This window comes from Macrobrachium nipponense, chromosome 6 (assembly GCF_015104395.2).
Source record: "Macrobrachium nipponense isolate FS-2020 chromosome 6, ASM1510439v2, whole genome shotgun sequence".
Lineage (NCBI taxonomy): Eukaryota > Metazoa > Arthropoda > Malacostraca > Decapoda > Palaemonidae > Macrobrachium > Macrobrachium nipponense.
The window spans coordinates 94,266,354-94,289,685 of NC_061108.1; the positions used below are offsets into that span (position 1 = coordinate 94,266,354).

At 58.9% G+C, this 23,332-nt stretch overlaps 1 protein-coding gene across 1 annotated transcript in view; it reads left to right on the forward strand.

Moving 5' to 3' along the window:
- The window catches only part of LOC135216587 (trichohyalin-like), a 2,994-nt gene extending 935 nt beyond the window's left edge, over positions 1–2,059 (forward strand). Inside the window, exon 1 of the mRNA XM_064251967.1 lies at positions 1–2,059. This exon is cut by the window's left edge and continues 935 nt beyond it. Coding sequence (XP_064108037.1) covers positions 1–2,059 — 2,059 coding nt within the window.
- Positions 2,060–23,332: the final 21,273 nt, after the last annotated feature.

A 23,332-nucleotide genomic window follows, 5' to 3' on the forward strand; every position in this document is an offset into this window, starting at 1 on the left:
TTTGTACATGAGAAATTCTAAGAAGGATCTGGAACAGAGAGAAAAAAATCTCTCCCAAAAAGGAAAGGAGCTGGACAAAAAGTTCTCCAATTTACAACATGCGAAGAAGGACATTAAAAGTGAAGAAAAGAAAGCAGGCAAGGCAGTGCAATCGGCCCTGGAGAAGGAAAAAGTCATACTGAAATTGGAGAATGAGTTGAAGAAGAGGGAAAAAGCTGTCCTCGATAAAGAAAAGAACCTCTTTCAATTAGAAGAAAAGTTGCGAGGTAAGGAAGAAGCCGTCCTCACATTGAAGAAGAATGTTATCAAGCTGGAAGAAGAGTTACAAGCCAAAGAAGAGGCTGTCATCGAAACTCAGAATAATCTGTTGAGATTCGATGAGAAAGTACAGGCGAGAGAAGATGAACTGATGGCAAAAGAAGAATCCGTCAGCCACCAAGAATCTGTTCTGATGGAATTCGATCAGAAATTACAGGCAAGAGAAGAAGAACTGGTGGCAAAGGAAAAGTCCGCCCGCCAGCAAGAATCTGTTCTAATGGAATTCGATCAAAAATTAAAGGAAAGAGAAGAAGAATTGGTGGCCAAGGAAGAGTCCATCCGCCACCAGGAATCTGTTCTGATGAAATTCGATCAGAAATTACAGGAAAGAGAACAAGACTTGTTGAGAAAAGAAGAGTCCTTCTGTCACCCAGAAATAGAAGAGGACTTACAAGTGCAAGGGCAGCTCCTTCAAAACGAGGCAAGTCCAGTGTTAGGCGATGGGTTACCCGAAGAAGGTGAACCCAAAGTAAGTTGTGAGACACCTCCAGTCGATGACAAAAAAATTCTACCTGCTGGAGAAGAAGAAAACGAAGTCACTGAACTCTCCATCGCCGATCCCCACACTTCACTGAATGAAGTGGAGAATGTTAAAGAACAATGCCTCAAAGAGAGAAAGGGGAAAGGAAGGAAAAATAGACGCAGAAAGAGGCAGGAGAGACAGCAAGAGCGTCTTGGGGAGAAAAGTCCAGTGTTAGAGGATGGGTTACCCGAAGAAGGTGAACCCAAAGAAAGTTGTGAGACACCTCCAGTCGATGAGAACAGAATTCTACCTACTTCACTGAATGAAGTGGAGAATGTGAAAGAAGAATGCCTCAGAGAGAAGAAAGGGAAAGGAAGGAAAATTAGACGCAGGAAGAGGCAGGAGAGACAGCAAGAGCGTCTTGAGAAGGAAAACACTGCTGTTTCAGAAGCAGCTGCCAGACCTGAAGTGGAAGACAGTGAACCTGAAGAAGGAGGATCTGGAAGTCCAAGCCTTTCAGATGAGGACGCACCACTACCCGCTGGGAAGGTCGACGTGGAAATGGCCCAACTATCCATTGCCAATTCCATCAACATCATCTATGATGTGGAACAATTGGAAGAAGAATGGATAAAAGAGGAGAAGAAAGGAAAACGGAGAAACAGGAGAAAGAGGCAGCGAGACCAGAGTGAAGATTATGAGCCTGTGAACAGTGAACCTGAATCAGGAGTTGAAGAAAATTCAATAATAGAGGACACTGTAGAAATGGAAGACAACAACGAATCACACGATGACAGCGAAGAATCAAAGTATTGGGAAGATTCAGAAGATGAGTTCTCAGAAGAGCAAGATGAGGAAGACGAGGAGGACTCAGAAGAAGAGGATGAGGAGGATGAGGAGGACTCTGAACAAGATGAGGAGGATGAGGAGGACTTAGAAGAAGATGAGGAGGATGTGGAGGAATCAGATCAAGAAGAAGAGGACTCAGAACAAGAGGAAGAGGATGAGAACTCAGAACATAACAGGCCTAAAGCTAAAGCTAAAGCTACAGCTAAAGCTAAAGTTAAAACTCAGGCTCAAGAGTATGTATGGCGGATTCCAGGGTTACCCAGGAAACGAATTCCGGGACTACAGAAGATGAGGCCGCCAAATCCGCAAGCGAAAAAATGCCGCAAGAAGACGAAGGAGCAAAAGAGCCAAATGAAACAGGCTCGAAAACAACAAGTCCACCAAAAGGTTAAGAGGAATCAGTTCCAGCGAGGAGGAAACAGATGGTAAAGGATGGAAAAGAGGTAAAATGTCTGGTCCTGGACTTGGCTTGCGGGTGACAAAGCCTGGCTTTCCCCACCAAGGCAGGTGGATGGACTACACCAAAAGAGGCCGGCAACTACCCTTCCCCACCGGGGCAGGAAGATGGACTCCACCAGTGGGACCAATGGCTGGTTCCCCCCAATCAGCCATTGACTCCAACTGACGGACTCCACCAGCGAGAACAGTGGGTGCCCTTCCCCACCGAGGCAGGCTGACGGACTCTACCAGCGAGGGCCAGTGGGTGCCCTTCCCCGCCGAGGAAGACGGACGGACTCTACCAGCGAGGGCCATGGGTGCCCTTCCCCGCCGAGGCAGACGGACGGACTCTACCAGCGAGGGCCATGGGTGCCCTTCCCCGCCGAGGCAGACGGACGGACTCTACCAGCGAGGGCCATGGGTGCCCTTCCCCGCCGAGGCAGACGGACGGACTCTACCAGCGAGGGCCATGGGTGCCCTTCCCCGCCGAGGCAGACGGACGGACTCTACCAGCGAGGGCCATGGGTGCCCTTCCCCGCCGAGGCAGACGGACGGACTCTACCAGCGAGGGCCATGGGTGCCCTTCCCCGCCGAGGCAGACGGACGGACTCTACCAGCGAGGGCCATGGGTGCCCTTCCCCGCCGAGGCAGACGGACGGACTCTACCAGCGAGGGCCATGGGTGCCCTTCCCCGCCGAGGCAGACGGACGGACTCTACCAGCGAGGGCCATGGGTGCCCTTCCCCGCCGAGGCAGACGGACGGACTCTACCAGCGAGGGCCATGGGTGCCCTTCCCCGCCGAGGAAGACGGACGGACTCTACCAGCGAGGGCCATGGGTGCCCTTCCCCGCCAAGGCAGGCGGACGGACTCTACCAGTCGAACTCTTCCCCCTGCTTTGGCTGGGATGGACAGCCTCTCCTGGCCACCGCTGGTCGAGCTCTTCCCCCTGCTTCGGCTGGGATGGACAGCCTCTCCTGGCCACCGCTGGTCGAGCTCTTCCCCCTGCTTCGGCTGGGATGGACACTCTGGCCACCGCTGCGAGCCTCTTCCCCCTGCTCGGCTGGGATGGACAGCCTCTCCGGCCTCGATGTGTCTCCCTCCCCCTGCTTCGGCTGGGATGGACAGCCTCTCCTGGCCACCGCTGGTCGAGCCCTTCCCCCTGCTTCGGCTGGGATGGACAGCCTCTCCTGGCCACCGCTGGTCGAGCCCTTCCCCCTGCTTCGGCTGGATGACAGCCTCTCCTGCAGGCCGCTGGTCGAGCCCTCCCCTCCCCCATCTTCGTTGGCTGGGTATGGACAGCCTTCTCCACTGGTGCGGATGTTGCTCTTCCCCCTGCTTCGGCTGGGAATGGACAGCCTCTCCTTTGCCACCGCTGGTCGAGGCTCTCCCCCGCTTCGGCTGGGATGGACCCTCTCCGTGGCCACCGCTGGCGGAGGCCTTCCTGGCCACCGCTGGTAATTGCCAGCCCTCTGGCCACCGCCCTTGGTCGGCCCTTCCCCTTGCTTCGGCTGGGATGGACACCTCTCCTGGCCACCGGCTGGTCGAGCCCTTCCCCCTGCTTCGGCCTGGGATGGGGACCGCCTCTCCTGGCCCACCCGCTGGTCGAGCTCTTCCCCCTGCTTCGGCTGGGATGGACAGCCTCTCCTGGCCACCGCTGGTCGAGCCCTTCCCCCTGCTTCGGCTGGGATGGACAGCCTCTCCTGGCCACCGCTGGTCGAGCTCTTCCCCTGCTTCGGCTGGGATGGACAGCCTCTCCTGGCCACCGCTGGTCGAGCCCTTCCCCCTGCTTCGGCTGGGATGGACAGCCTCTCCTGGCCACCGGGGTGGTCCGAGCTTCCCCTTGCTGGTCGGCTGGGATGGACGCCTTCCCCCTCCATTGGCGCGGTCGCCCTTCCCCCCTTCCGGCTGGATGGACAGCCTCTCCTGGCCACCGCTGGTCGAGCTTCTTCCCCCGCTTCGGCTTGGATGGGACGGCCTCTCCTGGCCACCGCTGGTCAGCCCTCTCTTCTGCTTCGCCTGGGACGTTGGACAGCTCTCCCCCATGGCCATCGCCTGGTCGAGCCCTCCCCCCTGCTTCGGCTGGGATGGACAGCCTCTCCTGGCCACCGCTGGTCGAGCCCTTCCCCCTGCTTCGGCTGGGATGGACAGCCTCTCCTGGCCACCGCTGGTCGAGCCCTTCCCCCTGCTTCGGCTGGGATGGACAGCCTCTCCTGGCCACCGCTGGTCGAGCTCTTCCCCCTGCTTCGGCTGGGTATGCAGGCCTCTCCCCCTGCGCTGGGATCAGCTCTGGCCTCGGATGCTCTCCCCCGCTCCCGCGGACGCGCTTCGGTGGGATGGACAGCCTCTCCTGGCCACCGCTGGTCGAGCTCTTCCCCCTTCGGCTTGGGATGGGCAGCCTCTCCTACCCTGGACTCTTCTCACGGCTGGGTCGGTGGCCACCGCTGGTCGCTCTTCCCCCTGGCTGGGACGGGTGGCACGCTCTCCTGGCCACCGCTGGTCGAGCCCTTCTTCCCTGCTGGGATGGGCAGCTCTCCTGGCCACCGCTGGTCTGCCCTTCCCCCTTCTTCGGCTGGGACGGGCAGCCTCTCCTGGCCACCGCTGGTCGAGCTCTTCCCCCTGCTTCGGCTGGGAGGGCAGCCTCTTCCCCCTGCTTCGGCTGGGATGGACAGCCTCTCCTGGCCACCGCTGGTCGAGCTCTTCCCCCTGCTTCGGCTGGGATGGACAGCCTCTCCTGGCCACCGCTGGTCGAGCCCTTCCCCCTGCTTCGGCTGGGATGGACAGCCTCTCCCTGGCCACCGCGTCGGCCCTTCCCCCAGCTTCGGCTGGAATGGACAGCCTCTCCTGGCCACCGCTGGTCGAGCCCTTCCCCCGCTTGGCTGGGATGGACAGCCTCTCCTGGCCACCGCTGGTCGAGCCCTTCCCCCTGCTTCGGCTGGGATGGACAGCCTCTCCTGGCCACCGCTGGTCGAGCCCTTCCCCCTGCTTCGGCTGGGATGGACAGCCTCTCCTGGCCACCGCTGGTCGAGCCCTTCCCCCTGCTTCGGCTGGATGGACAGCCATGCTCTTGTGGCCACGCTGGTCGAGCTCTTCCCCCTGCTTCGCTGGGATGGACGAGCCTCCCCCTCGGTGGGCCACCGGCTGGTCGAGCCCTTCCCCCTGGCTTCGCTGGGATGGACAGCCTCTCCTGGCCACCGCTGGTCGAGCCCTTCCCCCTGCTTCGGCTGGGATGGACAGCCTCTCCTGGCCACCGCTGGTCGAGCCCTTCCCCCTGCTTCGGCTGGGATGGACAGCCTCTCCTGGCCACCGCTGGTCGAGCCCTTCCCCCTGCTTCGGCTGGGATGGACAGCCTCTCCTGGCCACCGCTGGTCGAGCCCTTCCCCCTTCTTCGGCTGGGATGGACAGCCTCTCCTGGCCACCGCTGGTCGAACCCCCTTCCCCCTGCTTCGGCTGGGATGGACAGCCTCTCCTGCCTCCCCCCCCCACCGCTGGTCGAGCTCTTCCCCCTGGTTCTCGGCTGGGATGGACAGCCTCTCTGGCCACCGCTGGTCGACCCCTCCCCTCTTCGCTGACAGCCTCTTCCCCTCCACCGCTGTCGAGCTCTTCCCCCTTCTTCGGCTGGGACGGGCAGGCCTCTCCTGGCACCGCTGGTCGAGCTCTTCTGCTTCGGCTGGGACGGGCGCCTCTCCTGCCACCGCCTCGAGCCCTCCCCTTCTCGGCCTGGGACCGCAGGCCTCTCCTGGTCACCGCTGGTCGAGCCCTTCCCCCTTCTTCGGCTGGGACGGGCAGCCTCTCCTGGCCACCGCTGGTCGAGCTCTTCCCCCTGCTTCGGCTGGGACGGGCAGCCTCTCCTGTCCACCGCCGGTCGAGCCCCTCCCCCTGCTTTGGCTGGGATGAGCAGCCTTTCCTGGCCACCGCTGATCGAGCCCTTCCCCCTGCTTCGGCTGGGACGGGCAGCCTCTCCTGGCCACCGCTAGTCGAGCTCTTCCCCCTGCTTCGGCTGGGACGGGCAGCCTCTCCTGGTCACCGCTGGTCGAGCCCTTCCCCCTGCTTCGGCTGGGATGGGCAGCCTCTCCTGGTCACCGCTGGTCGAGCTCTTCCCCCTGCTTCGGCTGGGACGGGCAGCCTCTCCTGGTCACCGCCGGTTGAGCCCTTCCCCCTGCTTCGGCTGGGATGGGCAGCCTCTCCTGTCCACATCTGGTCGAGCTCTTCACCTGCTTCGGCTGGGACAGCAGCCTCTCCTGGTCACCGCCCAGGTTGAGCCCTTCCCCCTGCTTTGGCTGGGATGGGCATGGCTCTCCTGGCCACTGTTGGTAGAGCTCTTTCCCCCTGCTTCAGCTGGGACGGCAGCCTCTCCTGATCACCGCTGGTCGAGCTCTTCCCCCTGCTTCGGCTGGGACGGGCTAGTCCATTCTCCTGGTCACCCCACCGGCTTGAGCCCTTCCACCTGCTTCGGCTGGGACGGGCAGCCTCTCCTGGTCCCCAACCGCCAATTGAGCCCTTCCCCTGCTTCGGCTGGGATGGGCAGCCTCTCCTGGCCACTGTTGGTAGAGCTCTTCCCCCTGCTTCAGCTGGGACGGGCAGCCTCTCCTGGTCACCGCTGGTCGAGCCCTTCCCCCTGCTTCGGCTGGGATGGGCAGCCTCTCCTGGCCACCGCCGGTCGAGCCCCTCCCCCTGCTTCGGCTGGGACGGGCAGCCTCTCCTTGCCACCGCTGGTCGAGCTCTTCCCCCTGCTTCGGCTAGGACGGGCAGCCTCTCCTGGTCACCGCAGTTGAGCCCTTCCCCCTGCTTTGGGTGGGTGGATGGGCAGCCTCCCCTGGCCACCGCCGGTCGAGCCCCTCCCCCTGCTTCGGCTGGGACGGGCAGCCTCTCCTTGCCACCGCTGGTCGAGCTCTTCCCCCTGCTTCGGCTGGGATGGGCAGACTCTCCTGGACACCGCCGGTCGAGCCCCTCCTCCTGCTTCGGCTGGGATGGGCAGCATCTCCTGGCCACCGCTGGTCGAGCTCTTCCCCCTGCTTCGGCTGGGACGGGCAGCCTCTCCTGGCCACCGCCGGTCGAGCCCCTCCCCCTACTTCGGCTTCGATGGGCAACCTCTCCTGGCCACCGCCGGTCAAGCCCCTCTCCCTACTTCGGCTGGGACGGGCAGCCTCTCCTGCCCACCACTGGTCGAGCTCTTCCCCATGCTTTGGCTAGGATGGGCAGCCTCTCCTGGCCACTGCTGGACGAGTCCATCCCCCTGCTTTGGCTGGGATGGGCAGCCTCTCTTGGCCACTGCCGGTGGAGACCTTCCCCCTGCTTCGGCTGGGATGGGTAGCCTCTCCTGGCCACCACTGGTCGAGCCCCTCCCCCTTCTTTGGCTGGGATGGGCAGCCTCTTCTAGCCACCGCCGGTCGAGCCCTTCCCTCTGCTTCAGCTGGGATTAGCAGCCTCTCCTGGCCACCGCCGGTCGAGTTCTTCCCCCTGCTTCGGCTGGGATGGGCAGCCTCTCCTGGCCACCGCCAGTCAAGCCCTTCCCCCTGCTTCAGCTAGGACGGGCTGCCTCTCCTGGCCACCGCTGGTCGAGCCCCTCCCCCTGCCTCGGCTGGGACGGGCAGCCTCTCCTGGCCACCGCCAGCCGAGCCCTTCCCCCTGCTTCGGCTGGGACGGGCAGCCTATCCTGGCCACCGCTGTTCAAGCCCTTCCCCCTGATTTGGCTTGGACGGGCAGCTTCTCCAGCCACGGCCGGTCAAGCTCTTCCCCCTGCTTTGGCTGGGACGGGCAGCTTCTTCCTGCCACCGCCGGTCGAACTCTTACCCTACTTTGGCTGGGACGGGGTGCCCCCAAAAAAAAAGGTTTGTTTTTCCTCCTGGATACCGCCGGTCGAGCCCCTCCCCCTGCTTTGGCTGGGACGGGCAGCCTCTCCTTGCCACCACTGGTCGAGCTCTTCCTCCTGCTTTGGCTGGGACAGGCAGCCACTCCTGGCCACCGCCGGTCGAGCTCTTCCCCTGCTTTTGGGCTTGGGACGGGCTAGCCTCCTCCTGTCAACAGCCGGTCAGAGGCCCCTTCCCCTCCCTGCTTTCGGCTGGGACGGGCAGCCTCTCTTGCCCCCAAGGTCGAAACTTGCCCCCGGCTTCACTGGGACAGGCAGCCTCTCCTGGACACTGTGGTCGAAGCCCTTCCCCCGCCCTTTGGGCTTTGTGGGATGGGCAGCCTCTCCTTGCCACCGACGATCAAGCCCCTTCCCCTGCTTCGGCTGGGACAGGCAGACTCTACTGGCCACCGCTGGTCGAGCTCTTCCCCCTGCTTCGGCTGGGACGTGCAGCCTCTCCTGGCCACCAGCAGTCGAGCCCCTCCCCCTGCTTCAGCAGGGATGTGCGCCTCTTCTAGCCACCGCCGGTCGAGCCCTTCCCTCTGCTTCGGCTGGGACGGGCAGCCTCTCCTGGCCACCGCCGGTCGAGCTCTTCCCCCTGCTTCAGCAGGGATGGGCAGCCTCTCCTGGCCACCGCCGGTCGAGCTCTTCCCCCTGCTTCAGCGGGGATGGGCAGCCTCTCCTGGCCACCGCTGGTTGAGCTCTTCCCCCTGCTTCGGTTGGGACGAGCAGCCTCTCCTGGCCACTGCCGGTCGAGCCCTTCCCCTTTCTTCGGCTGGGACGGGGAGCCTATCATGGCCACCGCCGGTCGAGCTCTTCCCCCTGCTTCGTCTGGGACGGGCAGCATCTCCTGGCCACCGCTGGTCGATCTTTTCCCCCTGCTTTGGCTGGGACAGGCAGCCTGTCCTGGACACCGCCAGTCAAGCCTCTCCCCCTGCTTCGGCTGGGACGGGCAGCCTCTCCTGGCCACCTCTGGTCGAGCTCTTACCCCTGCTTTGGCTGGGACAGACAGCCTCTCCTGGACACCACCGGTCGAGCTCTTACCCCTGCTTTGGATTGGATAGGCAGCCTCTCCTGGACACCACCGGTCGAGCCCCTCCTCCTGCTTCGGCTGGGACGGGCAGCCTCTCCTGGCCACCGCCGGTCGAGCTCTTACCCCTGCTTTGGATGGGATAGGCAGCCTCTCCTGGACACCACCGGTCGAGCCCCTCCTCCTGCTTCGGCTGGGACGGGCAGCCTCTCCTTGCCACCTCTGGTCGAGCTCTTCCCCCTGCTTCGGCTGGGATGGGAAGCCTCTCCTGGCCACCACCGGTCGAGCCCCTCCCCCTGTTTCGTTTGGGACGGGCAGTCTCTCCTGGCCACCGCCAGTCGATCTCTTCCCCCTGCTTCTGATGGGACGGGCAGCCTCTCCTGGCCACCGCTGGTCGAGCCCCTCCCCCTGTTTCGTTTGGGACGGGACAGTCTCTCCTGGCCACCGCCAGTCGATCTCTTCCCCCTGCTTCTGATGGGACGGGCAGCCTCTCCTGGCCACCGCTGGTCGAGCCCCTTCCCCTGTTTCGTTAGGGACGGGCAGCCTCTCCTGGCTACCGCCAGTCAAGCTCTTCCCCCTGCTTCAGCTGGGACGGGCAGCCTCTCCTGGCTACCGCCAGTCGAGCTCTTCCCCCTGCTTCTGATGGGACGGGCAGCCTCTCCTGGCCACCGCTGGTCGAGCCCCTCCCCCTGTTTCGTTAGGGACGGGCAGCCTCTCCTGGCTACCGCCAGTCGAGCCCTTCCCCCTGCTTCAGCTGGGACGGGCAGCCTCTCCTGGCTACCGCCAGTCGAGCTCTTCCCCCTGCTTCTGTTGGGACGGGCAGCCTCTCCTGGCCACTGACGGTCGTGCCCCTCCCCCTGTTTTGTTTGGGACGGGCGCCTCTCCTGGCTAACTGACCCAGTCGACTCTTCCCCTGCTTCTGATGGGAACGGGCAGCCTCTCCTGGCCACCACTGGTTGAGCCCTCCCCCCCTGTTTCGTTAGGGACGGGCAGCCTCTCTTGCTATCGCCAGTCCCAACTCTTCCCCCTGCTTCAGCTGGGACGGGCAGCCTCTTTCCTGGCTACCGCCAGTCGAGCTCTTCCCCCTGCTTCTGATGGGACGGGCAGCCTCCTCCTGGCCACCGACGGTCGAGCCCCTCCCCTGTTTTTGTTTGGGACGGGCAGCCCTCTCCTGGCTACCCGCCAGTCGAGCTCTTCCCCCTGCTTCAGATGGGACGGGCAGCCTCTCCTGGCCACCGACGGTCGAGCCCCTCCCCCTGTTTCGTTTGGGACGGGCAGCCTCTCCTGGCTACCGCCAGTCGAGCTCTTCCCCCTGCTTCTGATGGGACGGGCAGCCTCTCCTGGCCACCGCTGGTCGAGCCCCTCCCCCTGTTTCGTTTGGGACGGGCAGCCTCTCCTGGCCACCGCCAGTCGAGCTCTTCCCCCTGCTTCTGATGGGACGGGCAGCCTCTCCTGGCCACCGCTGGTCGAGCCCCTCCCCCTGTTTCGTTTTTGGGATGGGCAGCCTCTCCTGGCTACCGCCAGTTCGAGCTCTTTCCCCTTCCCCTGCTTTTGATGGACGGGCAGGCCTCTCCTGGCCACCGCTGGTCGAGCCCCTCCCCCTGTTTCGTTTGGGGACGGGCATCCTCTCTTGGCTACTGCCCAGTCGAGCTCTTCCCCCTGCTTCAGATGGGACGGGCAGCCTCTCCTGGCCACTGACGGTCGAGCCCCTCCCCCTGTTTCGTTTGGGACGGGCAGCCTCTCCTGGCTACCGCCAGTCGAGCTCTTCCCCCTGCTTCTGATGGGACGGGCAGCCTCTCCTGGCTACCGCCAGTCTAGCTCTTCCCCCTGCTTCTGATGGGATGGGCAAGCCTCTCCTGGCCACCGCCAGTCTAGCTCTTCCCCCTGCTTCTGATGGGACGGGCAGCCTCTCCTCCTTGGCCACCGCTGGTCGAACCCCTCCCCCTGTTTCGTTTGGGGGGTTGGGGACGGGGCAGCCTTCTCCTGGCTAAACCGCCAGTCGAGCTCCTTCCCCCCTGCTTCTGATGGGACGGGGGGGCAGCCTCTCCTGGCTACCGCCAGTCGAGCTCTTCCCCGGCTTCAGATGGGACGGGCAGCCTCTCCTGGCCACCGACGGTCGAGCCCCTCCCCCTGTTTTGTTTGGGACAGGCAGCCTCTCCTGGCTACCGCCAGTCGAGCTCTTCCCCCTGCTTCAGATGGGACGGGCAGCTTCTCCTGGCCACCGCTGGTCGAGCCCCTCCCCCTGTTTCGTTTGGGACGGGCAGCCTCTCCTGGCCACCGCTGGTCGAGCCCCTCCCCCTGTTTCGTTTGGGACGGGCAGCCTCTCCTGGCTACCGCCAGTCGAGCTCTTTCCCCTGCTTCTGATGGGACGGGCAGCCTCTCCTGGCCACCGCTGGTCGAGCCCCTCCCCCTGTTTCGTTTGGGACGGGCAGCCTCTCCTGGCTACCGCCAGTTGAGCTCTTCCCCCTGCTTCTGATGGGACGGGCAGTCTCTCCTGGCCACCGCTGGTCGAGCCCCTCCCCCTGTTTCGTTTGGGACGGGCAGCCTCTCCTGGCTACCGCCAGTCGAGCTCTTCCCCCTGCTTCTGATGGGACGGGCAGCCTCTCCTGGCTACCGCCAGTCGAGCTCTTCCCCCTGCTTTCAGATGGGACGGGCAGCCTCTCCTGGCCACCGACGGTCGAGCCCCTCCCCCTGTTTCGTTTGGGACGGGCAGCCTCTCCCGGCTACCGCCAGTCGAGCTCTTCCCCCTGCTTCTGATGGGACGGGCAGCCTCTCCTGGCCACCGACGGTCGAGCCCCTCCCCCTGTTTTGTTTGGGACGGGCAGCCTCTCCTGATCTACCGCCAGTCGAGCTCTTCCCCCTGCTTCAGATGGGACGGGCAGCCTCTCCTGGCCACCGACGCTCGAGCCCCTCCCCCTGTTTTTTTGGGACGGGCAGCCTCTCCTGGCTACCGCCAGTCGAGCTCTTCCCCCTGCTTCTGATGGGACGGGCAGCCTCTCCTGGCCACCGCTGGTCGAGCCCCTTCCCCTGCTTTGGCTGGGACGGACAGCCTCTCCTGGCCACCGCTGGTCGAGCCCCTTCCCCTGCTTCGGATGGGACGGGCAGTCTCTCCTGGCCACCGCCAGTCGAGCCCCTTCCCCTGCTTTGGCTGGGACGGACAGCCTCTCCTGGCCACCGCCGGTTGAGCCCCTCCCCCTGCTTCGTCTTGGGACCTGGCAGCCCTTCCCTCCTGGCCCTACTGCCGGTCGATCTCGAGCCCTTTCCCCCTGCTTCAGTGGGGACAAGAGCAGCCTCTTCATGGCCACCTCGCCAGGTCAAAGCCCTTCCCCCTTCCCCTGCTTCGGCAGGGACAGGCAGCCTCTCCTGGCCTCCGCTGATCAAGCCCCTCCCCCTGCTTCAGCTGGGATGAGCAGCCTCTCCTGGCCACTGCTGGTTGAGCTCTTCCCCCTGCTTCAGCTGGGATGGGTAGCCTCTCCTGGCCACCGCCGGTGGAGCTCTTCCCCCTGCTTCTGATGGGACGGGCAGCCTCTCCTGGCCACCAGCAGTCGAGCCCCTCCCCCTTCTTCAGCAGGGATGTGCAGCCTCTTCTAGCCACCGCCGGTCGGGCCCTTCCCTCTGCTTTGGCTGGGATGGGCAGCCTCTCCTGGCCACCGGCGGTCAAGCTCTTCCCCCTGCTTCAGCAGGGATGTGCAGCCTCTTCTAGCCACCGCCGGTCGGGCCCTTCCCTCTGCTTTGGCTGGGATGGGCAGCCTCTCCTGGCCACCGCCGGTCGATCCCTTCCCCCTGCTTTGGCTAGGATAGGCAGCCGCTCCTGGCCACCACCGGTCGAGCCCCTCCCCTTGCTTTGTATGGGACGGGCAGCCTCTCCTGGCCATCGCCAGTCGAGCACTTCCCCCTGCTTCAGTGGGGACAGGCAGCCTCTCCTGGCTTCCTCCAATCAAGCCCTTCCCCCTGCTTCAGCGGGGACAGGCAGCCTCTCCTGGCTTCCTCTGATCAAGCCCTTCCCCCTGCTTCAGCTGGGACGGGCAGCCTCTCCTGGCCACTGCCAGTCAAGACCTTCCCCCGCTTCAGTGGGGACGAGCAGCCTCTCCTGGCCACTGCCGGTCAAGCCCTTCCCCCTGCTTCGGCAGGGACAGGCAGCCTCTCCTGGCCTTCACTGATCAAGCCCTTTCCCCTACTTCAGCAGGGACGGGCAGGCTCTCCTGGCCACTGCCAGTAGAGCCCCTCCCCCTGCTTCAGCGCGGACAGGCAGCCTCTCCTGGCCTCCACCAGTTGAGCCCCTTCCCCAGCTTTGTACTTGATGGTCAGCCTCTCCTGGCCTCTGCCGGTTGAGCCCCTCCCCCTGCTTCAGAGGGGATGGGCAGCCTCTCCTGGCCTCCGCCGGTCGAGCCCCTCCCCATGCTTTGGAGGGGACGGGCAGCCTCTCCTGGCCTCCACCAGTTGAGTCCCTCCCCTTGCTTCGGCGGGGATGGGCAGGCTCTCCTGGCCTCCGCTGATCAAGCTCCTCCCCCTGCTTTGGGTGGTGGGCACCTCTCCTGGCCTCCACCGGTATCGAGCCCACCTTCCCCCTTCTTCGGCGGGGATGGGCAGCCTCTCTTGGCCTCCACCCATGAAGGCCTTTTTTCTGCTCCAGCGGGGACAGGCAGCTTCTGGCCTCAGCCAGTGTAGCTTTTTCTCCTTTTTTTGCAGGGATGGGGAGCCTCTGACCTCTGCAGGTTGAGCCCTTCCACCTGTTTCGGTGGGTGAATGGGCAGCCTCTGGCCTCTGCCGGGTGGAGCCCCTTCCGCTTGATTCCAGACCAGGGATGGATGGGCAAGCCTCCTTGTTGCCTCCTGCCGGCCAGAGCCCTTCCCCCTGCTTCGGGCAGGGATGGGCAATCTCTCTTGGCCTCTGCCAGTCGAGCTCTTCACCATGCTTTGGCGGGGACATGCAGCCTCTCCTGGCCTCTGCCAGTGGAGCCCTTCACCCTACTTCGGTGGGGACAGGCAGCCTCTGCTGCCCTACGCCAGTCGAGCCCTCCACCATGCTTTGGCGGAGATGTGCAGCCTCTCCTGGGTTCCGCCGATCAAGCCCTTCCCCCTGCTTCACCAGGGATGGGCAGCCTCTCCTGGCCTCCACTGGTCGAGCCCTTCCCCCTGCTTTGGTGGGGACGGGCAGTTTCTCCTGGACACCTTTAGTTAAGCCCTTCCCCCTGCTTCAATGGGGACGGGCAGCCTCTCTTGGCCACCGCCGGTCGAGACCTTCCCCCTGCTTCAGCAGGGGGAAGGTCTCGACCATGCCTCTCAACCTGCCTCTCCTGGCCACGGCCGGTCGAAACATTACCCCGGCTTCGGTGGGGACAGGCAGCCTCTCCTGGCCACCGCCGGTCGAGCCCTTCTCCCTGCTTCAGCGGGGACAGGCAGCCTCTCCTGGCCACCCCCGGTTGAGCCCCTTCCTCTACTTCTGAGGGAACAGGCAGCCTCTTCTGGCATCTGCCAGACAAGCCCTTCCCCCGGCTTTGGCGGGGATGGGCGGCCTCTCCTAACCTCACCTGGTCAAGCCCCTCCCCCTGCTTCGGCGGGGCCAGGCAGCCTCTCCTGTTCTCCGCTGGTCGAGCCCCTCCCCCTGCTTCGGCGGGGATGGGCAGCCTCTCCTGGCCTCTGCCGTCGAGCCCCTCCCTCTGCTTTGGCAGGGATGGGCAGCCTCTCCTGGCCTCCGCCGGTCAAGCCCCTCCCCCTGCTCTGCGAGAGATCTTTAATGCTGTACACGGGAAAGCACTCATAGAGGGCAGACATTGTTTTAAAAAGCTGTTCATTGAATTGAAAAAGTCTAATATTGAAGTTCCTGACGATGTTATAGGTTTTTATGTAAAGATATCCGTATATTTTCGAATGAGATTTCTTAATAATTTGATAAAGTAAAGGAAACACCAAGGGTGACCATGCAGGGAGGCACTAAAAATAAAGATAAAAGTTGCAACTTAATAAAATATTTTCAAAATGCAAATGTTGTTTTATTTACATTCTTTTGACACTTGAAACAGCACAATATCAAAAACATTCTCTTCTAAAAAGATTGTTGACGGCGGGTTAGACCTATGTTCTTAACGGTTCTCACCACCACGCTCCCTCAGATGACGTAGGTGCGCAGAAGAGGCTTAAAATTGAGACGCTGTCTGGCTGACCTGTTCTATCTGGACCGTGGGCATGGCGTACAGGCTTATTCAGGTTTCGGGGAGGCCTATGCTAGACCTCTTCTCAACTCGCTTCAACAGGAAGCTGGAAGTTTACTGTTCAGTGGTCCTGGATCCTCTTGCTCTGGCAGAGGACGCCTTTCAACACCCTTGGGACAACCTCAAGGCGTACACCTTCCCTCCGTTTTGCCTGATCTGTCAAGTTCTGAACAGGGCAATGAGTTCTCGAAATCTCAGGATGACTTTGGGGGCTCCTTTGTGGCCTCAAGCAGAGTGGTTCCCAGACCTGCTGTCTCTTCTGTCAGAGGTTCCAAGAGAGATTACCCCATGGCAGCAGCTTCTTTGCCAGCCTCATGTTGAAAGGTTTCACCAGTCAGTAGAATCCCTGTCTCTTCACAGATAGAGACTATCAAATGTCTCCTCCGAGTGAGAGGTTTTTCTCGGGGCAGCGGGATGTATGTCCAGTTACCTCAGGAAGTCCTCTTCAGCAGTTTACCAGGGGAAATGGGGAGTCTACTGTGACTGGTGTCATCAACATGGTTTCTCTCCACTCAAAACCTCTGTTCAGCATATAGCAGATTTTTTTATCTTCCTCAGGGATGAGAAAAGCCTTTCTGTTTCTGCTATCTGGAGCTACAGAGCAGTGTTAGGTTTGGTGTTACATCTAAAAGGTGTGGACATCTCTTCATCCTGGGAGATCTCCCTGCTGTTCAGGGGTATCTAACAGACCTGTTCTCCAAGGGAACTCAAGCCTCCCGCATGGGATGTTTTGCTTGTCCTGAGAAGTTTCACTCGAGTTCCATTCGAGCCCTTCTGTTGATCATCAGACAGAGATCTGATGCTAAAAGCAGTTTTCCTGTTGGCCTTGGCTTCTTCGAAAAGAGTTTGGGAGCTTCATGGCCTGTGTTATGATGTGAAACATACCAGGGGTTAAGGGTCTGTGACCTTTGAGTTTGTCCTGGAATTCATGGCCAAGACCCAGAATCCCTCGGTGCATGACGACAGATTTGCCTCTTTTTCACCCCACTTTGTAGACAACGACCCGCAGAAACTTGTTTTGTCCCGTCAGATCCCTACGATGCTATCGTAAAAGGACTCATCATCTAAGAATTAGGTGGCGTAGCTTTTTGTTAGCACTGGTCGGTCCAGAAAAGAAGTTTCCAAGGAACACTATTTCATTCTAGATACGTGAGGCAATATTTCATTCTAGATACGTGAGGCGATCTAGCAGGCTTACTCATCTCTTAATGGTTTTGTCACTGAGTCTGTGCAGGCTAGAGCACATGACGTCAGAGGTATAAGTTCCTCTCTGGCATGTAAGAAAAACTTTGCTGTTCATAGAATTTTGAAAGCTGGTACCTGGTTGCGTCAATCTATGTTCACTTCATTTCACCTAAGACCTTGCCTACAGGTCTTTGGACACATTTTCGTTGGGTCCTGTGGCGGCTGCCCAACAAGTTGTGAAATTCACCCAGTGCCCTTCACGGGGCAGTTTGTATCTTACCTATGATGATTGTGTGGAAGAGAGAATGAGTTGGCTGGTCTCTTTCTTTCTCTTTGTTCCTTTCTTCTTCCTACATGCTGGTTGAGGAATAGACATGTCATATGCTGGACTGGTCTTGATGCAGGTGAGTAAGGTAGTCTGATAGTTGTTTTGCATTATGTTTTTTGAAATAATCAAACCTTCTATTCAGTAGCAAATACTCTTCTCTCTCTACCAAGGGGGAGTGAGGAGTGGTAACAAACCCGTGTGGCTAATATGGTTTATTATATGAACAGTCAGAATTTTCTTTGGTTCCCTGGATGCAGTGAATCTGCTCTTATATCATTGTATTTCAACCCAGGCAGCTGACTTGTTAGATAACAGTTTATCTATCTTCACAAGAGCATTGAACCACCACCTTTAGAACTTGTTCTTGGTGTTAACCGGTTACCAGCTGGGGCTTGGAAAATAGTATCTTATTGTTAAGACCTCAGGTTTGTTAGCTATGAAAAATACAAATTGATTAAATTTTTTTTATTAAGTAATTGTTTTGGGTTACTACTATGGGTTTAGAGACAGTGCAAGCATATATTTTGGCAATAACTCTGTAATGAACACTTGTATCAGAACGAGATTTTGCTATACGTAGTGTATTACACCCAGTGCCGTAATTTATAAGGGTATCGTGAATCACTAATTGTAAAGAATAAAAACACTTGTCCCTCTACCAAGAAGCAAAAACTCCATTAGCCAGAAATAGATACGAACACAACAGTAAAAAGCTCTGTCTACCCTCTCCTCCACCTCCACCGCCACCCCCGTCTTTCTTCCTTCCCTCACCTTCCCTTCTCTCTCTCTGAAAGTTGCTTCAGTTTAAACTTATTTTGTGTGATTTTTCTTTCTATCTATCTATCTAATAATATACATTGTTGTATATATCTAACGATCAAGTCGGTTGTTAGCTGCCAGTTGACTGATTTATTTATGCACTGATCCGCTCCTCTCTCTCTCTCTCTCTCTCTCTCTCTCTCTGTGGTAGTGGTACCTACTGTGAATGGTTATTAGAGTAAGAGATATCTGAATGTATGGTGGAGCAGTAAAACGTTAGACACTATGATTTATGGTAAAGCGACTGCTATATGTGCATCGGTATAATCAAGGGTTTAACTCTTATGAATGTGGTTGAAAGGCTCAATTTTTATTTGTAAGACAGAGTAACTATAACCAGTTACCTATTCAAACCAATCTGAAGGCAATTGGCGGCTTCCTCATGGCTTAAAAAGTTGAAAGTTGCTTTACAAACGTATTTCTGCAACCATGCCGACAGTTAAGTTCCGTGGTGGCCATCTCTTCTTCACCTTCGTAATACAAATACTACTATATTGCTGATACCATAGTCAAATGTGTATTACGAAGAAGGTAACCAACCACAAGTATAACTAGTCGCTTTACCTTAAATCATAGTGCCTATCGTTTTACTGCTCCACCATACATTCAGATATCTCTCACTCTATTAACCATTCACAGTAGGTACCACTACCACAGAGAAAGAGAGAGAGAGAATGAGAGGATCAGTGCATAAATAAATCAGTCAGCTGGCAGCTAACAATCGACTTGATTGTTAGATATATACAGCAATGAATATTATTAAACAGATAGATAGATAGAAGAAATATCACACAGAATAAGTTTAAACTGAAACAACTTTCAGAGAGAGAGAGAAGGGAAGGTGAGGGAAGGAAGAAAGGCGGGGGTGGTGGTGGAGGTAGGGGGAGAGGGTAGGCGGAGCTTTTTACTGTTGTGTTCGTATCCATTTTTGGCTAATGGAGTTTTTGCCTCTTGGTAGAGGGACAAGTATCTTTATTCTTTACAATTAGTGGTTCACGATGCCCTTATAAATTACGGCACAGGGTGTAATACACTATAGCAAAATCTCGTTCTGATACGAGAGTTCGTTACAGAGTTATTGCCAAAAATGTGCTTGCACTGTCTCTGAAACCCATAGTAGTTAACTCACTCCTTTTATAAGAAGAAACTCATTTTGACTGATCTGATTATATTTTGTAACTAACTACGAACTGAGGAATATTGTTGGCTGATAACTGTCATTTCAGCTCCATCCCAAAGAAATTGACAACATTGCAGACTGTAATCAAGAAATTGCAGAAGTACCATGTGCAATGCATATATCTTGAAGGCATGTGATAGGTAAAGTAAAAAAAATGTTTGTTCTTACACGATATACAAACCCTCGGTCCTTTACATAAGAAATTACTTTCAGTGTAGGCAGGAATACAGCCGTTAAATTCTTGAACAAGGCAGTTACACAGTAACTACCATCTGGTAAGTGGGTAGTCCTGCCTGCCCAGATGTAAACACTCCACTTTGCTTTCAGCCGTCTTCCGATAAAGACTTATTTGTTCCGATACGGTATACAAACCATCGGTCCTTTACAGTAGGAAGGTACTTAGCGGCAGCTGAACCCGTCGTAAGCTTTTCGAACAAGGGTTTCGGTAGTTAAATACTTGTCCAGCAGTTAGCGGTACGCTCGACTGCGAGGCGAGGAGCCACTTTGCTTTCGGCCACCCTCGTGGATGGACGTGCTGCTCTTCGTCTCTGCCCGCTTCTGTCGTATGCTTTGTTTTCTTCACTGCGTGAAGACTTTTTCACTTTTTCTTTTACTTGTGTGTGTTGCAAGTACAAAAGTAAGTGCGTGTCTGTTTTACATTTCATTTTTATTATGGAAATTACTAACCAAGAGCTGGAGAAGCCCCCCGCCGCCCACCCATCAACTGTAGACTATGCCCGGGTATTGGGGGCCGTAAGTGTGGGGCTTTCCGCTCTTCTGTGGCGGTAGATCCTTATGACTTTTGTGCTCGGTGTCGAGGGCGTGAATGCTCTCGCGCCGAGACGTGATACATGTATCTTTTGGTCGGAGGCGCAGTGGGAGCACTGAGGTGGGAGGAAGAAGCCGCGGAAGCCGGCTAAGGAGTCGTCAGAGGACTCCCCGGCTATGCCCTTGGTCATTCGAGCGTAGAGGAGGGGGCGAGATACCCCGACATCCAGTTGTACTAGGGGTCCTCCATTCGCTCGGGCTGGGAACTATCCCCCCCCGGGCAGGGGTGTGACCCCCCACTGATCTACCCGACTTTCCCTCCCTCAGATTTGCTAACCACGGGCGACGATCTCGGCAGGGCCTGGTACTCGCTGGGGCTGCAAGGGACACCGATGGTCCAGGGGCTGCTTAGTCATCGGGCCTACCACCACGACGTGCTACGCTGCTCCGCCTCACCTGGTGTATACGCAGCACGTAGCCACGGTGACCCCAACTGCCGCTGTGCAGGCTCCACTGCCGGAGTTTTTTTTGCCCGTTGCTACGCCGCCTCCTGGTTTCCCCGCTCATGCCGCAGCCCCGGACTTCCGGTGTCACAAGAGCTCACCGCTAGACCTACCTCCTGTGCAGAGGATGCTGCCGGTTCCTGCCTCGCCTCCTGTTTCTGATTTCGTTGCCGCTCCAGACTTGGTACCAGTTCCTGCTGCCGTCGTTCCTGCTTGTGGTGTTGCTGCTCCCACCCCAGGTCCTTCTGGACAGGTCCAGTCGGGCCCTGTTGCTTCGGCAACTGGCCCAGCTCCGTCCTGGATGGAAGACCTGACAGTGGTGCTGAGGAAGCTGACGAAGAGGAAGAGGAAGAGGAGGAAGGTGTCGTCTTCGTCTTCATCGTCGTTGTCATCACCTGCCGCCGCTTCCCCTTCAACTTCTAAGACCCCCAAGCCGAAGAAGAAGAAGGCTGCCTCCTACCCCACTAAGAAGTCTCGTGCCGAGACTTCTAAGGGTCTGTCTCGCTCCGGTGGGACGGTTGGGACTTCCGTCGGTCCTCCTGTTCCTTCGGGAACGGGGCCCGTCTCCTCTTCCGTGGGGAAGAAGAGGACAGGGACCGGAGGAGTGTCGGCTAGCACCGGCACTTCCTTACCTGGCGCCAGAGGTTCTGCCTCGACGCCAGGTACCGTCTCGGCCTCTCGTTCGCGAGAGTCACCAAGTGTTCGCTCACCTGCGGGTGACCGGACAGCCAAGACCCAGGCATCTGAGTTCTCTCGGCGCCAGGATCCAGGCTTTCGTGGCAACGTGTTGGTACCCAGGGTTGACGCTACGGTCCCAGACCGCTTGCGGGCTGAGGCAAGGAAGCGGTCTCCTCTGTCGCCTGAACCACTGTCACTCCCACCACAACAGTGGACTCTGCAGGTCCCCCGACCGCCGCTCCTACTGGGAACGGGCGGATAAGGGGAACCAGCAGCAGCTCTTCTGACGCTCAGGACTATCGCCGCTGTTCTCGGTCCAGCCGCTCTCCCTGGGAGAGCTGTTCGACCAGGCCTGCAGACCGATCTCCAACGCGGGTTGACGATCGCCTGCAGCCCCCTCAGCACACTGGCTCTGCAGGTGGGCACGAGGGGAGCATCAGGTCTGCCTCTCCGATCCCTTCAACTTCCTCGGGCTTTACCGGGAAGAGCGAGGTGATCACAAAGGGCGCGCTCCTCGTGATCCTGCCACGACGCCCTACGAACCTGGCACGGTCCTCGGACCAACCAGGTCGTACGTGCAAGTGGTAGGAGGAGACCAGGAGGGGTCTGTCGTGGTTCCTCCTGTGGAAGGAGGAGGCTCTCGGGAGGCATTCTCGTTGGAAGGGCTTGATGGTCCGTCTCCACAGGATGCAGTCACTCCCGAGATCCAGAGGTCGTTCGCGGAGGTGATTGCGCTGATCCGTCAGCACAACGACCTCGGAGAAGGATCGCTGCTCCCACCTACCGAACCCACATTGGGTTTGGAGGCGTTCTGGGGACCTAAGAAGGAACCCAGGACGGCGGTGGGTCTGCCGCGATCAGCTTTAGCTGACAGCCTGCTGGGCCAGGTGGACGCTCTCGTCTCCGGACAGGAGGGTTCGCTTTGGTCCAGTAGGTCCGCTAAGCTCCTTCCTCCACCTCTACCACGACAGAGGCGCTTTTACGTGCCTTCGGAGGACCCTCTGCTGCCCAAACAGGTTAACCCGGAGCTAGCCAGGCTAACTTCGGGGGTGTCTCTGCCGCAGCTCCTGTCGGAGAACCTCTGGTTCTCGCAGCAGGAGGCATTTGCCTTGGAGTCTACCGCAATGGCAGCCTTCCAAGCAGTCTCATGGCTAGACCTATCATCCCTCACAGTGTCGAAAACCGCGGCCTCCTTAGGGAATATCACTCCTGAAGGAGACCTGGCTTTCGTGAGACTGTGCCAGTCTGGGGGTAGGGCTATCGCCTACCTGGCCCACCAGACGGCCAACCTGTGGGCCAACCTGGTTCTCCAGTGTATAGACGCTGTTCTCACCCGAGTGAGCAGGGCGGCCGGGCGTGGGGTGGCTCTGTGTCTTTGCAACAGACCGGTGCGCAGCTCCTCCTCTCTCTTCCCAGGAGAGATGGTGGACGCTGCGGTGGAAAGACGGCGCACTGACGACAGTGACCGTTTAGTACACCAGGCAGTCTCGAAGGCATCTTGGCAGCCTCGAGTTACTGCGGCCAAACCTAAGAGTTTGGATAGTGCTTCCTCTGCGGCCAAGACGATCGTATCGTCGAAGCCCAAAGGAAAGGCTCTGCCTTCAACTTCTTCTAGGGGCGACCGTCACCAGCCCTCCTTCTCACGAGGGGGGGGCAGGTAAGAAGAAGTTGAAGAGAGGTGGGAAACGCTAGGGACGGCGTTCCCCCTCACCTGCTGCCAGAAGTTGGGGGGGTGCCTGGCGAGCCATTGGGCAACATGGCAGTGCTACGGTGCGGAGACCTGGATAGTAAACGTCCTTCGGGAGGGATATTTACTACCCTTCGAGTCTTGGCCACCCCTCACCTCCAACCCGGCAGGAAGTAGAAGCCATGCTGAGCAAACGAGCTGTGGAGATCGTTCAGGATTAGTCGCCGGGCTTCTACAGCCGCCTCTTCCTTGTGGAGAAGTCTACGGGGGGCTGGCACCCGGTGATAGATCGCTCTCCCTTGAACCTATTCGTTCGCCAGACTCGGTTCACGATGGAAACAGCACGGTCGGTGCTTGATTCCATCAGGGAGAACGACTTCATGCTTTCTGTAGATTTGAAGGACGCGTATTTCCAGATAACCGTCCACCTATCCTCCAGGAAGTACCTCCGCTTCATCCTTGATGGGACAGTGTACCAGTTCAGGGCACTTTGTTTTGGTCTCTCAACCGCCCCACAGGTGTTCACACTAGTGTTCACGCTGGTGTCTGCTTGGGCCCACTCGGTAGGGATACATCTCTTGAGGTATGTCGACGATTGGTTAGTCCTGGTGAGCTCCCGCAGGACAGAGATCGACTCCTCGAATTCTGCCGCGAACTGGGAATCGTGGTGAATCACGAGAAGTCAGAGCTCGAACCCAAGCAGAGGATGAAGTACCTGGGCATGCTGATCGACACGGCAGCAGGGCGAGTCTTCCCGCAGATGCGGATCAGCAGATTCAGGGAGGCAGTAAGACGGTTCCTGTCTCGACAGGAGCAACCGGCTCAGCAGTGGCAAGTCGTGATCGTCCACCTGTCATCTCTCGAGAAGCTAGTCCCTCACGGGCGTCTTCACCTGCGCTCTCTTCAGTGGAGACTAAAGGAGTGTTGGTCACAGGCAAGGGACCCTCCCTTCTTCCCCGTGTCCCTCACGGAGGAGGTGAGGCAGGACCTAGCCTGGTGGCTGGACGACAGGAACCTCGTAAGAGGAGT